General features: G+C 38.0%; 1 protein-coding gene across 1 annotated transcript in view; it reads right to left on the bottom strand.

The window, feature by feature from the left end:
- Positions 1–1,077: 1,077 nt before the first annotated feature.
- LOC148954712 (galactose-3-O-sulfotransferase 2-like) overlaps positions 1,078–15,318 on the bottom strand; it is a 45,967-nt gene continuing 31,726 nt past the window's right edge. Inside the window, exon 4 of the mRNA XM_089087213.1 lies at positions 1,078–1,405. Coding sequence (XP_088943339.1) covers positions 1,303–1,405 — 103 coding nt within the window. The 3' untranslated portion in view covers positions 1,078–1,302. The remainder of the gene's footprint in view (positions 1,406–15,318) is intronic.

Genomic DNA, 15,318 nt, shown 5'->3' with positions numbered 1-15,318 from the left:
TTCGAGTCCTGGTGGGGTAGAGAACTCTTTAAAAAAATAGGAAAGATGTTTTGAGTGAAAAATGAAACACCGAAAAAGAAAGTATCTTGAGTCGTTTGGGCTAAAAATGTCAAGATGGTATTATCTGACAGTGATGAATGCTCAATCATTACGTGACCTTCAATAAAGTGTGTATTACCATTAATTTAATGAAAAAAGAAAGCTTTGGGGGTTTCGGGCGAAAAAAAGTACCACATGACAGTTTTGCACAATAATTACGTAAGGTGTGAGCTACAAGCGGGGATTCCCCAATGGGTTCCTGTGGTAGGGTTACGCAAAATTGCGTCAGGCATATTAGACCTATCTGTTTGAAACGGTGTAACTCGTATGTCGTCATTGGAGTCCAAAGGGATGTGTCACGGAGTCTTGGCAACTGTCTTCCCTTTAATAGAGCCGGTAAGCGCATTGCGTAGGTGCAAGGTGTTGATAGCTCCACTTATCAGACCCTTTAAAAGCGAGGGTGTGCCGCGTGGTGTAACATACGCTTGAAACGAGGGTGTGTCGCGTGACATAAGAGGAATGTCACAGAAAAAAGGGGGCTTGTCGTAGAAAAAAAATCTGACCTAACCTAAACACACTCTCGCCAAGGACGTTGAAATCTTGTCAAAAATGGGAATCATGCCAGCTAAGAACAGGAGCAAGGGGTTAGGAACTTCATTTATTAAAAATTAATTTATTATTAAAACTTGTGTATTATACGGACCACATTCCAAGTAGCTGAAACATCTGGGAATTTACCTAAAATTATGACACCTGCTCGTGCCAAATCTTTGCTTGGGCGGGAATTTCACCTAAAATTATGACACCTGGTCGCCAAAGGAGGAAATCACCGTTAAGCATTCTTCTTGCGCCGTTGAACCTCTGGAAGAAAGGAGTAGTCCCTATGGGCGTGCTTGATCCTGAAATGGCCCCACTACTTTCCAAGGCTTCTAGATTATCCCCCACATACTAAGTCGTTCGGGAAAAAATACATGGAAACATACGGCATGTGTTGACTGTTATGTAGAAGTAGTAAACCACTCAAAGTCTTAATTGAAGTAAATAAATTTGTTTTAATAAACAAAAACAAAACTTTTTAATGCAGTTAATGTAATTTTTAATTTAATTATTTAAAGTCATCAAGTAAACATAATGAATATTTTTAATTTGATTATAAAAAACTATGAGAGATGGAGGTAGCCTAGTTTACTCGCATAAGTAAGCATAAGTTAGTAACTCTGAATGTATCTGATGTAAAATCTTCTAAATTTCTTTAAAAAGGACTTAATTCTGTCTGAAGTGTCGCAGCGCTTCTGAATGACTCCTCTGGACTTGCTGAAATCTATTTCTTCCAGGATCTGCAAAGTGATCGCAGAAAATACTTCGTCTGAAAAGAAAAAAACTGAAATAAGAGCATGCCCAATCACGATACACAAAACTTGATGAATTCCTATTCAGCTTCACCCTCCCCCTCAAATTAATGTGCTACTTTGTTTTAAAAGACATCGATTCCATGAAAAAGTTTTTTGGATACTAAACGATCGGACAAAGTAACAAGACATCATGGCCACAAAATGAAAGAGCTATAGAAATCGAAACAAATATTTCAAATTGACATAATGACATTAACAACATTGAATTGACATTGAATCAATTGATGCTTAGTTCATAAGATAAGATAAGATTTTATTCATTATCAATACACATACAATAATACACCGTGCTAGTCCCACCAAAGGCTTCTTGGCCTATAATTAGGGGAGTATATACGGATCACAAACCCAGAGAACAATAGCCAATTACTTACTGAGATTAAAAAAAAGAAGAAGAAAAAAAATAGCACAAAAAAAAACAATCAAACATCAATAAAGCATAACATAATTCATATCTCTGCATATTATTCTCAAATCAAAAAGGTGATCTTCATACCCTTCTACAATCTACTGGTCACAATCAGATTATACAGAGAAAAAAGAAAAGGAAAAGAGAAACGAAAAACAATTAAATTAAGGACTATCGCCAACCATTCAAAACACAAAAATAAGCCACGAGAAAGACTGTGCATAAATAAAAAAAAAACAGTTATACTCACAGTCACAGAAACAAGAGCAAAAAGGAAAAAAAAGAAAATATAAATAAATACAGATTATGAAGTAAAGTTTATTCAGGAAAAATTAAAAATCTATTTAGGCAAAAGTAAGGAAAATTAATCACATGACAACAAAAATTTTGAATAAGTCTTTTGAAGGTGCCAAACGAGTGGCATTCTCGAGCCGAACCGGGAAGGGTGTTCCATGTCAAATGACAAGCAACAAGAGGATTAAAATCAGATCTTATTGTTGGTGTTTGGGGAATTTGGATATTTAGAGAACTACGGAGTTGATAATTTGACCGATCAGATACAAAAGAAGACGTAAACCTAAGGGACCTAGGAATATCACCATGGAACTGAAGAAAAGGGAAAGGCGCACGGGAAAGAATATAAAGTTTTCTAATATCAGATAACGGTTTAGTTGCCGAACGATTTACATCCTGGATAAGATTTTTAACTTTATCGTAAGTATTCGAAAGCGGTTTGAGAAAAGAAGGGAAAGCAGACATCCATATGACTAGGAAACGGACATGGCCGTCTTTTGGTCTATTAATAAAGCCTTTGGATATATGAATGTCAGATAGTTGAGGACAAGCCTGAGATATACGAGAAAAAACTAGTTTTAGAAACATTTAAGGCAAGAGAGTTAGCATCAAACCAAATTGAAACTTCCTCGAAGAGGTCAACTAACTTTGTACGAACCTCATCCTCTGTTCTCCCAGAAGTAATAAGGGTGGTATCATTGGCAAAAGTAACAAGAGAATCCGAGGTATGCAAACTATAGTTATGGGTACGGGAGAATGTTGGACGACATAGACGACAGCAATAAAGAGGATTTTTATTTCTAACTGCAAAAATTAGGTCATTTACTTAAATTACAAAATTAATTCATTTAATTCGTATATGCTACTATGCGCATCTGTTATATTGTTCAACGGTTTACAGGAGAATTTTTTTCTGGTAGGGGGGGGGGACGCGGGAGGATTTGGTTACGTGGGAGGGTCTTCCTATGGAGGAATTTTTCATGGGGGAACTGAAAAAGCATTTAAAGCATTTTTAGCAATTTCGTATGAGCTATTTATTCTAATTAAACGTTATTTTCCGGCCAATCTTAGCATTTAATTTTACCTTAAGCACCTTCATAAGTATGATTGTAATGTGATAATAGACCAAAGATACTGTATTTCTTCGGCTTGTGGCTGTTATTAAACAAAAAAAAACAAGTTTTTCCAACTGAAAGTAAGGAATAACATCATAGGCGCTCTCAGGGGGTGGAGCGGGGGGGGCATGGCCCACAATGAATTTAGACCGGAGTAAGAAGAAAGTAGATGCGTAGCATATAATCAAACTAAATGGATTTCTTATTTTTGTTTTGTCTTTACTGGCTGCTATGGAAACTATTAAGAATCAATTAAGAATTCTTTTCAATTCCTGGGTTCTGACCTAACCCAACATGGCCAGTAATTTATACACTTAAAGAAGGCCGAAACCGATGCCCGTGTCATGATGTAGAGCAAACATTCTCAAAAATATTCTGATGACCTAACAGTTCAGTGACAAGCTTTTCAATGCATACTGCATTTCGGAAGCACTAAACAGAGAAAGATTTATATATATATATATATATATATATATATATATATATATATATATATATATATATATATATATATATATATATATATATATATACATATATATATATATATATATATATATATATATATATATATATATATATATATATATATATATATATATATATATATATATATATATATATATATATATATATATATATATATATATATATATATATATATACTACTACTACTACTAACAACTCATCGCAGCACCAAGCCGCCTGAGGCCAACACAGCTACGCACACTCGGATGTATTTGGGGAAAAGAGCGTGTGGGGGGGGGAGGGTAGTTGCCCTCCAATTTCTTTTGACTCTTCAAAAGGGAGCCAAACTTTCACTTTCCAATAAAATGAGCCCTCTCCCAAGTTTATACGAGCTTCCCTTCTATAAGAACCATATATATCCCAAGGGCATTACTGATAACGCCTGCCCTAAGGCCCTGGGGGAGGGAGGATGTTTCGACCCCGGAGTTTTCATTGTATGATGTTTGAACTGTTTTTAACAAAGTGGTTATCTCAAAATTTTTATTTTGAGATTGACTACGTCATTATTTCTAAACGCTGGAGATCATCGCTGAAGAATTGCAGAACTTACAGATCAGCAGAGCTCGGAAATGCAGATCACAGGCTTGTGTGTGCTGATGTCCAGCTTCGCCTCCATGCACAGCGATCGGAAATGAAACCAGTAGTAGCGGATATTGGGAAACTAAAGGAGCCAGATACTCGCCAGAAGTATAGTGTTGAGATATCAAATCGCTTTGAGCTCCTTGGCACGCTCAACAGCAGCGAAGACGCCTAGAAGTATTTTAAATCGCAAACCAGCGAATCAGCACAGCTGGTGCTTGGCAAGCGAAGTTTCCCGAAGAAATCGTGGCTAACTGACAAAACACTGCAGGTCATAGAGCAAAGGCGGAGGGCAAAACTTCTTGGGGACATGGCCACCTATCGAAGGCTCAATGGAGTGCGGAACAGACTTGTTCACCGAGACCGAACTCAGTTTGTTGCAAGGAAAGCCGATGAAATCGAACTAGCAGCAAAAAAGAAAGACATGGGTAGCCTGTTCAAGCACCACCGTGATCTCACAGAAAATAAAACACCAGCATTGGAACCCGTCCTATCCAGGGATGGGACACTTCTCTCTGATGAGGGTTCTTGTCTCGAGCGGTGGAAGGACCACTTCTGCTCCCTTCCTGAACAACACTAGCCCGTCTATGCCTCCTACTGTTAGTCCCAGCCAACCTGGCAGTCCAAGACCCGAAGCAGATGCTCCTCCAGACGAGCCTTTCAGCCCCTAAGAAATTGAAAATGCAGTAAAAAGGCTCAAGAACAATAAAGCTGCCGGTATCTTTGGTCTGAGTTCGGAGCTGCTAAAATATGCAGGTCCTGTTATACTCCTGTTTCTCCACACCATGTTCTCTACAATCTGGCAAACCGAGATAATTCCCGAAGATTGGCGGAAGGGTGTCATTATCCCTTTGTGGAAGAGGAAAGGCTCTAGAAGCGACTGCTCAAACTACCGTGGAATAACCCTACTGTCTGTCCCGGAAAAACTTTTCTCAATGGTCCTGCTAGATCGATGTCGAAATATCACTCGTAAAATCCGGCGACCAGAGCAAGCTGGTTTCATGTCGGACCGCTCAACCATCGAGCAGATTTTTACGATCCGACAAATCATAGAAAAAGCCGCGGAGTTCCGACAAAAAGCTTTTTTTACCTTCGTCGACTTCCGTGCTGCATTAGATTCAGTGGACCGAGAAGCTCTTTGGCGGATTCTAGAATCTACAGGCCTCCCAGAGAAATACTGCAGACTCTTAAAAGCTCTACACCATTGGACGGAGAGCTGTGTTCGAGTGAACGGCCGGCGCAGCCCGTTTTTCCAAATCACGACAGGAGTGCGCCAAGGATGTGCAGTGGCCCCAGAGCTCTTCAATGTCATCATAGATTACGTTATGACAAGGACTACTTCACGTCTCAGCCTTGGACTCAAGTTTGGAGATCGTGTCATTGCAGATGCTGATTTTGCCGATGACTTGGCCATTCTGGCGGACTCCATTGAGCAGTTGCTAGAAGCGCTTCGAATCTCACGAGAAGAGGCTGCAAAAGTAGGACTGCAGATAAACTGGACTAAAACGAAAATAATGGCCATAGACCCATCCTCCCCTGCTGCCAGTCCTTCAGTTAGCTTTGATAGCACCACTAGCATCGAAGTTGTCCAAAGGTTCACCTACCTGGGCTCCATAATTTCTTCAGATGGCTCACTTCTTTCTGAACTACAAGCGAGAATATCCAAAGCGTCTTCTGCCATGGGCAGGCTGAACCGTCACCTCTGGCGAAAACTAAATATCAGTCGCACAACGAAGCTGCGGATTTTCAACGTCCTTGTCGGCTCTGTGATGCTCTATGGAGCTGAGACGTGGCAAGCTTTAGCCGCAACCCTCAAGGCAATTGATGTCTTTCAGTCGAAGAGCCTGAGGAGGATCGAAGGTCTACGATGGTTCGACATTGTCAGCAATGAGAAGCTGCTGCAGCTCACCAAGCAGTCTCGGTTTTCGACCCAAGCAGCCGAGCGAACACTACGATGGTTCGGACACCTACTTCGAATGCCTCCACACATACCTGCGAAAATGATCCATGACTTCGACTCAGTCAAAGCCAGTGGGAAGCGACCTCGCGGCCGACCGAAGAAACGATGGTCTGACAGCATGTCCGAGTTCCTGACGATGGCAAATATCAGGTTGTGCGATGTGCAAACGCTTGCCATGAACGAAGTGGATGGAGGAGGCAGACGTCACTCTCTACGCCGAGCAGCACCCGGCAGGAGACATAGGTCAAGTCAAAGTAAGTCAAAGTTATCTCAAGATTTTTATCGGATGTATTTGGGGAAAAAAAGCGTGGGGGGGGGGTCTAGTTGCCCTCCGATCTCTTTTGAAATTTTGCTTGGATGTATTTGGAGAAATGGTGGGCGAGGAAAGGGTATTAGTTGCCTTCCAATCACTTTCGACTATAAAAAAGGGCACTAGCCATTTAAATTTCCAATCGAATGATCCCTTTTTGAAGTTTCTACGACAACGCTTTCTATAAAAACCTTATATGCCCCCAGGGCATAACTTACATCCCTTGCCCTGAGGGCTGTGGGGGGGGGGGTTGTCATCCTCAGAGACACAATTTCCAGAACTTCCAACTACGTTGAACAAAATGGCAATCTCAGAATTTTGATTGGAATTGTTTGGGGGAAAGGTGGGCGTGAAAGGGGGGTTAGTTGCCCTCCAGTCACTTTCGACTATTAAAAAGGGAACTAGCCCTTTGAATTACCAATTAAATGAGTCCTTTTTGAAGTTTCTACGATAAAACTTTCTACAAAAACCTTATATGCCCACAGGGTATAGCTTACAATCCCTGCCCTGAGGGTTAGGGGGGAGTGTCCTCCTCAAAAACATATTTTTTATCTTGAAATCAACTATGTAGAACAAAATGGCTATTTCAAAATTTTGATTGGATGTGTTTGGGGAAATGGAGGACGTGGAACAGGTGTTATTTGCCTTCCAGTCACTTTTGACCCTTAAAAAGGGCACCAGAACTCTCGATTTGCAATTGAATGAGCCCCCTTGAAGTTCATGCGACGACCCCTTCCATATGAAGTGCCCCTGGAAAAAAATAAATAATAATAAAACATTGGAGCCGTATGGCCTTTACTATAGCAGCGCTATAGCGTTGCCTCTGATAAAGGTCCGATTAACTAGGGATAGTAACTTTTTAGGGTAGCAGCTAGCCAATCAGAGGCAACGCTATAGCGTTGCCTATAGTAAAGGCCATACGGATCCAATGTTTTATTATTTATTATTATTTGTTTCCCAGAGGCACTTCTTATGGATAGGGTTTTCGTATAAACTTCAGAGGGGGCTCATTCGATTGCAAATTGGAAGTTCTAGTGCCCTTTTTAAGATTCAAAACTGATCGGAGTTAGCCCCTCACGGCCTTTTTCCCCAATTGCATCCGATAAGAGTTTTGAGATACTTATTTGTTAAAACAAGTTCAAAAATCATATAACAAAACTCCGGGGTAAACACAATCCCCCGGGGCCCGGAAGCAGGCGTTGTAAATTATGCCCTTGGGGCATTTATGGTTCTTATGGAAGAGATGCTCATATAAACTTTACAGAGGGCTCATTTGATTAGAAATTGAAAGTCCTAGTTAACCTTTTAAGAGTCAAAAGATATCGGAGGGTAACAAGACCCCCCGCCCTTTTTTCCCAAATACATCCGATAACAATTTTGAGATAGCAATTTTGTTAAAAATAGTTTAAAGATCATATAATAAAACTCCGGTGTCGACACACCCCCCAGGGACTGGTGGTAGGCGTTGTAAGTTATGCCCTGGGGTATATGGTTCTTCTGGAAGAGATGCTCGTATAAACTTCAAAGAGGGCTCATTTGATTGGAAATATAAAGTTCTATTATAGTTTTATTAGAATCAAAAGAGAATGGGGGGCACCTAAGCCCCTCCTCTATGACCCCCTCCATCCACGCTCCTCAAACACCCCTCCGATAAGAACTTTGAGAGAGCCAATTTTTTTAGAAATAGTCCAAAGACTATATAACGAAAATTCCGGGGCCGACACAGCCCCCCACGGCCCGAAGGCAGGCGTTGTAAGTTATGCCCTGGGGGAATATATGGTTCTTATGGAAGGGATGCTCGTAAAAACTCCAGAGAAGGCCTATTTGATTGGGAATTGAAACTTATAGTTCAGTTTTTGAGAGTTAAGAGAGATTAGAGGGCAACTAGCCCCCCCCCACGCTCTTTTTCCCCCAGATACATCTGATAAAAATTTTGAGATAGCCATTAAGTTAAAAATTGTTCAAAAGTCAGATAACAAAAACTCAGGTGTCGACACAACCCCCCAGGGCCAGGGGGCAGACGTTGTAAGTTATGCCCTGGGTCATATATGGTTCCCATGAAAGGGATGCTCGCATAAACTACAGAGGGGGCTCATTTGACTGGAAGTTGAAAGTTCAAGCTCACTTTTTAAATGTCAAAAGAGATCCAAGGGCAACTATTCCCCCCTCCCCAACACCTTCTTTTTTCAATTCCATCTGATGAAAATTTTGTGATAGACATTTTGTTAAAAATATTTCAAAGGTCGGATAAGAAAAACTCTGGTGTCAGTACAACCCCGCAGTTCCCGGGGGAAGGCATTCTAAATTATGCCCTAAAGGCATGTATGGTTCTTACGAAAAGGATAATCGCATAAACTGCATAGAGGGCTCATTAGATTGGAATTTGAAAGTTCTAGTTCATTTTTTAAGAGTCAAGAGATTTAAGGGCAACTAGCCCCCCCACCACGCCCTTTTTCCCCCTTAACCCATCCGCTAAAAATTTTTAAATAGCTAGTTTTTTGAACATTGTTCAAAAATTCGATAACAAAAACTCCGATGTCAACACAGCCCCCCAGGGCCCGGGGGTAGGCGTTGTAAGTGTTGTCCTGGGGGCGTATATGATTCTTATGAAAGAAGTGCTCGTATAAACTTCAGAGAGGGATCATTTGATTGGAAATTGAAAATCCTAATTCACTTCTTAAGAGTCAAAACATATCCATGAGCAACTAGCACCCCCCCCCCACACACACACACACACCCTTTTTCCCCAATCCCATCCGATGAAATTCTTAAAATAGCCATTTCATTAAAAATAGTTCAAAGGTCAGATAAGAAAAGCTCCTGTGTCGACTCAACCCCCGAAAGCCCGGAGGCAGGTGTTGTAAGTAATGCTCTGGGGACATTTATAGTTCTTATGGAAGGGATGCCCATATAAACTTCATTTGACTGAAAAATGAAAGTTCTTGTACACTTTTTAAGAGTCAAAAGAGATCAGAGGGCAAAGAGCCTCCCCCCCCCCCTCCGCGCCCTAAATACATGGGATAAAAATTTTGGGATGGATATTTTGCTAAAAATAGTTCTAAGTTCAAACAAAAACTCTGGTGTCAACACAGCCCCCCCAGGAGCTGGAAATTGGCGTTGTAAGTTATGCCCCTTGGGCATATATTTTTCTTATGGAAGAGATGCTCGTATAAAAATATATTACAAATATTTTCTTTTCCAGTTCTTACAGCATTGAAAATAAAAATAAAATTAAAGTGAAATACATTCTTGAACTGATGGATCTTTCAACAAATAATATCATTATACATCAAATGTTTAATTTGATGGTGTGTATACTTCCACGGTCGTTGAAGACATGTGCGGCCTTTAGTCAAATACAAAAGACACAGTATGTTTTAGACTTCTACATAGAGGGATGGAGGTAATATACAAACTCTTGTTTGTACTGATTTTTGTTCTTGTCAAGATTAAATTGCATATTCAATTTAAGTTTTAATCCTTTCTAGATTTATTTATTCATTAACATTAATAACTATTGTGTGTATGTTTGAATTGATTGTTTATTTAATTTCTGTTCGTTTTAAGTTTCATTTATACTTCAATGGCAAAATATTTTTTTTCGTTTTAAGCTTGATTTTCTTATTCAATATAAGCATTAATCGCTTTAAGATCTATTTTTCGTTTATATTATTATTTGTTGTATGTTATTTGCTATGATTGTTTATTCTGTTCGTTTTTGGTTACATTTATTCTTCAATAGTAATTTCTGGTCGTTTCGAGTTTGAATTTTAACAGGTATTTGTATCTGCTGAGCTTAAGTTTAAAATGGCCTGACATGAGTACAAAAATATTTTTGCCCCCCTGGGCCCATTTTATTTCACTTTATACCTGAAAAGCAAGATTTTCCGAGGTTTTTCTTTTGTAACCTTTAGATTTATAAAGTTTGTAGGGTCGTATCATATTTTTGTCAGTGTTGCCATGCTAAACCAAGAAAATAATACGCAAATAAAATTAGTTAAATTTGGTAACACTTTTTGTATGTAAAAATTTGAACATTAACAGTTTGTTAATTCCCAAAGACAACTACTTCATCAAAAGTATATTACTCATTATTACGCTGTTCTGTGCCATATACTTTTAGCTAGTTTTTGGCTAATCTTTCATCAACGTTTCTTTTTTTTCATCTGGTATCAACTACTCTCAAAAAATGTATAACTGCATATGAAATTCCTTGTCGTTAAAAATTTAACTAACGATTTTCCTGATTCTTAAAGATTTATATGTTTGTGTAATTTTTCACTTAACTAATTCAAATAGATAGATTTCATTTCTGCTGTCTTTGGTACTTCAAAGCGGTGAAGATTAAATTTTTTCTTTTCTTTTTTTGCATGTATATTGGACCCGCAAATTTGTGTACTATGTCTGGTAGTTTTAACCTTCTCTTTGTTATATAGGTTTGTAACCCCATATCCGAAACCCCAAAAACGATGGTTTGTGAAATTACTCACTTTATCTATTTTCTTTGAGAGAATAATCTTGAATTTTTATTCTTTGCCACTTTTTTTTAGCTTATTTAGGCTTTTTTTTAGTCATCAGCTTTTCCTTTTTTGGTTTTAGCACCCACTACTACAAAAAACTGCATAGCAGAAGAAAAACTGCATAAAGAAATCATTCTATATGTCAATTGAATGACCAATTTCTCATAGTTAACTAATTAAATAATTAAGTAAGTTTTAAATTAACTAATTCGAGCAATTAGATGTAATTTTTCACTGTCCTTAATACATCAAAACGGTAAAGATTCACTTTCAACTCAATTTCTTATTTTCTTGTTTAGAAAGATCAACAATGAAATACCTCTTCTGTGTTTTTTTGTATACAATACCCATAAATTTTTGCACTAACTAGAGTAGTATCCTCATGATTACTTCAATAACACACATCCCAAGGATTCCTACAACACCCTGGATTCTGCAACACCCATAGCAAGATTCCTACACCACCCTGGATTCCCATGACGCCATGGAAGACACGCCCCTGTTTTAAATGGTCAGGTGTTTCTTCCCAAATGTTTACATTTGGGAATAAACGCCCCTGCTATACGACCGGTCCCTGTTTTAAATGGTTAGGTGTAACTTCAATTTTATAGTGGATGACATATTCTTGTGTAACACGTTTAAACAGAACCCGCAGGGAACCCTCGCTTGTAATTGAGCACGGCACACATATGGGTGCTACGTAACGATAGCGCAAACGTGGGTGTTGCCTAATGACAGCACACACTTGGGTATTACGTAATGACAGCGTATACGTGGGTGTTACGTAATGCCAGCACGCACACCAGTGTTACATAATACTTTTTGAGATTTCATTTTCTGTCAATTCATTTTTCGTCAAGACATTCGAGGCGTTTTTTCTTTCAATGCGTTTTTTTTCTTTTAATGCTTTTTCTTAATTCTCACGTAATGAGGAATGTTTACGGATGACAAATTCTCACCTGATATGTCTCTTCAGAGTCCGCTGGAGGGTCCCTCTCTTTTAACTGAGGAGGACACACACGTGAATACTTTTCGAGATTTCATTTTCTTTCAATGCTTTTTTCTCAAAGGACTATTATATTCAATTATTTTTATCCCCGTTAGAACTCGAAAGGTCATTTCTGTCCAATAGAACTGTGCCTTAATCATCAGAAAAAGTAATCTATATCCAATATTCTGTTACGGCTAATACTTTCTACATGATAGCCATTAGCATGCAATAAGAACCCCTCTTCCATTTACTGATTCAATTAAATGATTTCCACATCAAAGCGCATAACCATTGCAATGCTATTGATTTTCTAAAAGAACCTAGACAGTAGATGTTATGTACCATCGGCGTTAGATATTCCTTTACGTAAATTATTGGATATTGAAGCTTTATCCTGGATCAAGGAATCTAAAGAAGAGAAAAATTCAAGTTATGCTCTGAATTTTTTCTGTAGAAGAGAAAAAAGTTATACCTCGATTCTGAACTTTTTCCAAAGAAGAGAAAAATGTTACACTTCGATCTTGAACTTACCCTTCAGTTCTGAATTTCCCAATAAAAGAGAAAAAGTTCCAACTGAATTTTCTCAAAGAAGAAAAAGTAACGCTTCTATTCTGAATTTACAACCCAACTGTTGTCATCCATTTCACTATAGTTATAGATGCCAGCATAAGGGGATAGGCTATGTTATATTAATTTAACTAATTTTAAGTTAGGTACGTTTATTTTAGGTTAGCAAGACCACCCAGACTAACACAACCTAGAAGTCCACTTTAATTCTGAGTTTTCTCAGAAAAGTGAAGAAAGGTTAAATTTATCTTCTGAATTTTTCCATAGAGGAGGAAAATGTTAAACTTCGATGCTGAATTTTTGCCAAAGAAGAGGAAAATGTTAAATTTCGATTCCGAATTTTTTCTGAAGAAGAGAAAAAAAAGTTACATTTCAGTTCTGAGTGTCCCCCGCCCCCCCCCCCCCCAAAAAAAGTTCCACTTAAGCTCTGAACTTTCTCAAAGAAGAGTAATGAGTCGCACTTTGATTCTGAATTTTTTCCAAAGAAGAGAAAAAAAGTCACACTTCAGTTCTGAGTTTCTCCAAAGAAGATAAAAGCTTCACTTAAGTTCTGAATTTTCTCAAAGAACAGAAAAAAGTTAAACTTTAATTCTGAGTTTTTTCAAAGAATGGAAAAAGTTCTAATTCGATTCTGAATTTTTTTCCAAAGAGGAGAAAAAATGTTATCCTTTACTTCTCAGTTTCCCGACAGAAGAGAATAGTTCCACTTAAGTTCTGAATTTCCTCAAAGAAGAGAATAAAAGTTCTAGTTCTCTGCTGAATCTTTCCCATGGAAGAGAAAGAAGTTCCACTCCAGTTCCGAATTTTCTCAATGAAGAGAAAAACATTTACGATTCGGGTCTGAATTTTTTCATAGAAGAGAAAAAAGTAACATTTCAAATCTGAATTGGTTCCAAAGAAGAGGAATAAAAATACCCTTCAGTTCTGAATTTTCCCAAAGAAGATAAAAATTTCCACGTCAGTTCTTAATTTTCTCAAAGAAGAGAAAAAAAATTATACTTTGATTCTGAATTTTTCGAAAGAAGAAAAAAGTTATAATTCAGTTCCGAATTTTCTCAAAGAAGAGAAAAAAGTTACAATTCGACCCTGAATTTTCCCAAAGAATATATAAAGTTCCACTTGGATTCTGAATGTTTTCTAATAAAGAGAAAAAAAAGTTACCCTTCAGTTCTGAATTTCCAAATAGAAGAGAAAAATTTGAACTGAATTTTCTCAAAGAAGAAAAAGTGACGCTTAGATTTGGAATTTTCTCAAAGAAGAGAAAAAGTTCTATTTCGAATCTGAATTTTCTCAAAGAAGAGAATAAAAGTTCAAGTTCTCTATTGAATTTTTCCCATGGAAGAGGAAGAAGTTCCACTTCGGTTCTGAAATTTTCTATAGAAGAGAAAAAAGTTACACTTCGAATCTGAATTTGTTCCAAAGAAGAGGGGAAAAGTTATACTTCAGTTCTGAATATTCTCAAAGGAGAGAAGAAAAATTCCAGTTATGTTCTGAATATTTTCCGTAGAAGAGTAAAATGTTACACCTCGATTCTGAATTTTTTCCAAAGAAGAGAAAATGTTAAACTTCGATCTTGAATTTACCAAAGAAGAGAAAATGATTGACATGAAACAAAACCGCTCGGGGGTAAGAAGAATTTTTTATTTCTTAGGTTTTATTTTTGTTTTTGAAATAATTATCTTTTGTTTTGTAACAAGTATTTTCTATTGTGAAAGAAGAATTTGTGATCTTTCACGATACTTTTTTGTTTTGTTAGAATTATTTTTTGGTTTGTAATAATTATTTGTATTTTGTATTAAGAATTTGTTATTTCTTACGATGTTCACCGGAGGATGTCACAGAGGGCGGTATGTTATGTCACGCTGGCCTCAATTGACAGGACTCATCAGAAGAGGCATTATTGAGGGTATTTTATTAAGATTAGACAATCGATTCTAGTGTAAACGGATATTTTGGCAAAGCTATAGATGAGAATGCTCTAGAGATGATTACGGTTGCCACATGGGTGTCACGGGGACAAGCTTAAAACGACATGGTGGTGTGAAGTGTCTTTGGTGTATGATGAAAGTGTTTGCTTGTGAGAGATTTTAGGGGGATGCTGCGTAATGCCGTGGTGGCGTGAGGTGTTCCGAGGAGCATCATGAAAGGTTTGGCTCGCGAAAAAATTAAATCAATGGTTTCAATGCATAATTTGTAACAAGAAAGTCTGAAAATGTCTTCGGGTTGATCAGAAGATATCAGGGGGGGAGTTCATGGATCACCCATAGTATGGCATAGCTGGGGAACTTTTCGGAAAATATCAGCAACAAAATATAGAAAATATATCCATTGGGGTATTCAAACGATAAAAAACACTTAAATGATGATGCCGGGTTTCGCAGGGTATCACCATGCAGCTTAATTTCATAAAAAAAAAACACTGAAAAATAGGGTGCAGGATCATTCAGGAAGGGTTTTAAATTCTAACTGGCGTGTATTGCTTGGACTATCTCATTCTAGCAATGAAATGCCAGGTCCCGCTCATTAAAAAAAGGATTCAATTTACATTTACAGGCTGATTTTCGGGGGGGGGGGAAGGTTGAAAATGTCTTAGA

This window comes from Artemia sp. Qi Xiang Cuo, chromosome 3 (assembly GCF_049724085.1).
Source record: "Artemia sp. Qi Xiang Cuo chromosome 3, ASM4972408v1, whole genome shotgun sequence".
In the NCBI taxonomy this organism is placed as follows: Eukaryota; Metazoa; Arthropoda; class Branchiopoda; order Anostraca; family Artemiidae; genus Artemia; species Artemia sp. Qi Xiang Cuo.
This window is presented reverse-complemented; position numbering and strand designations above follow the sequence as displayed.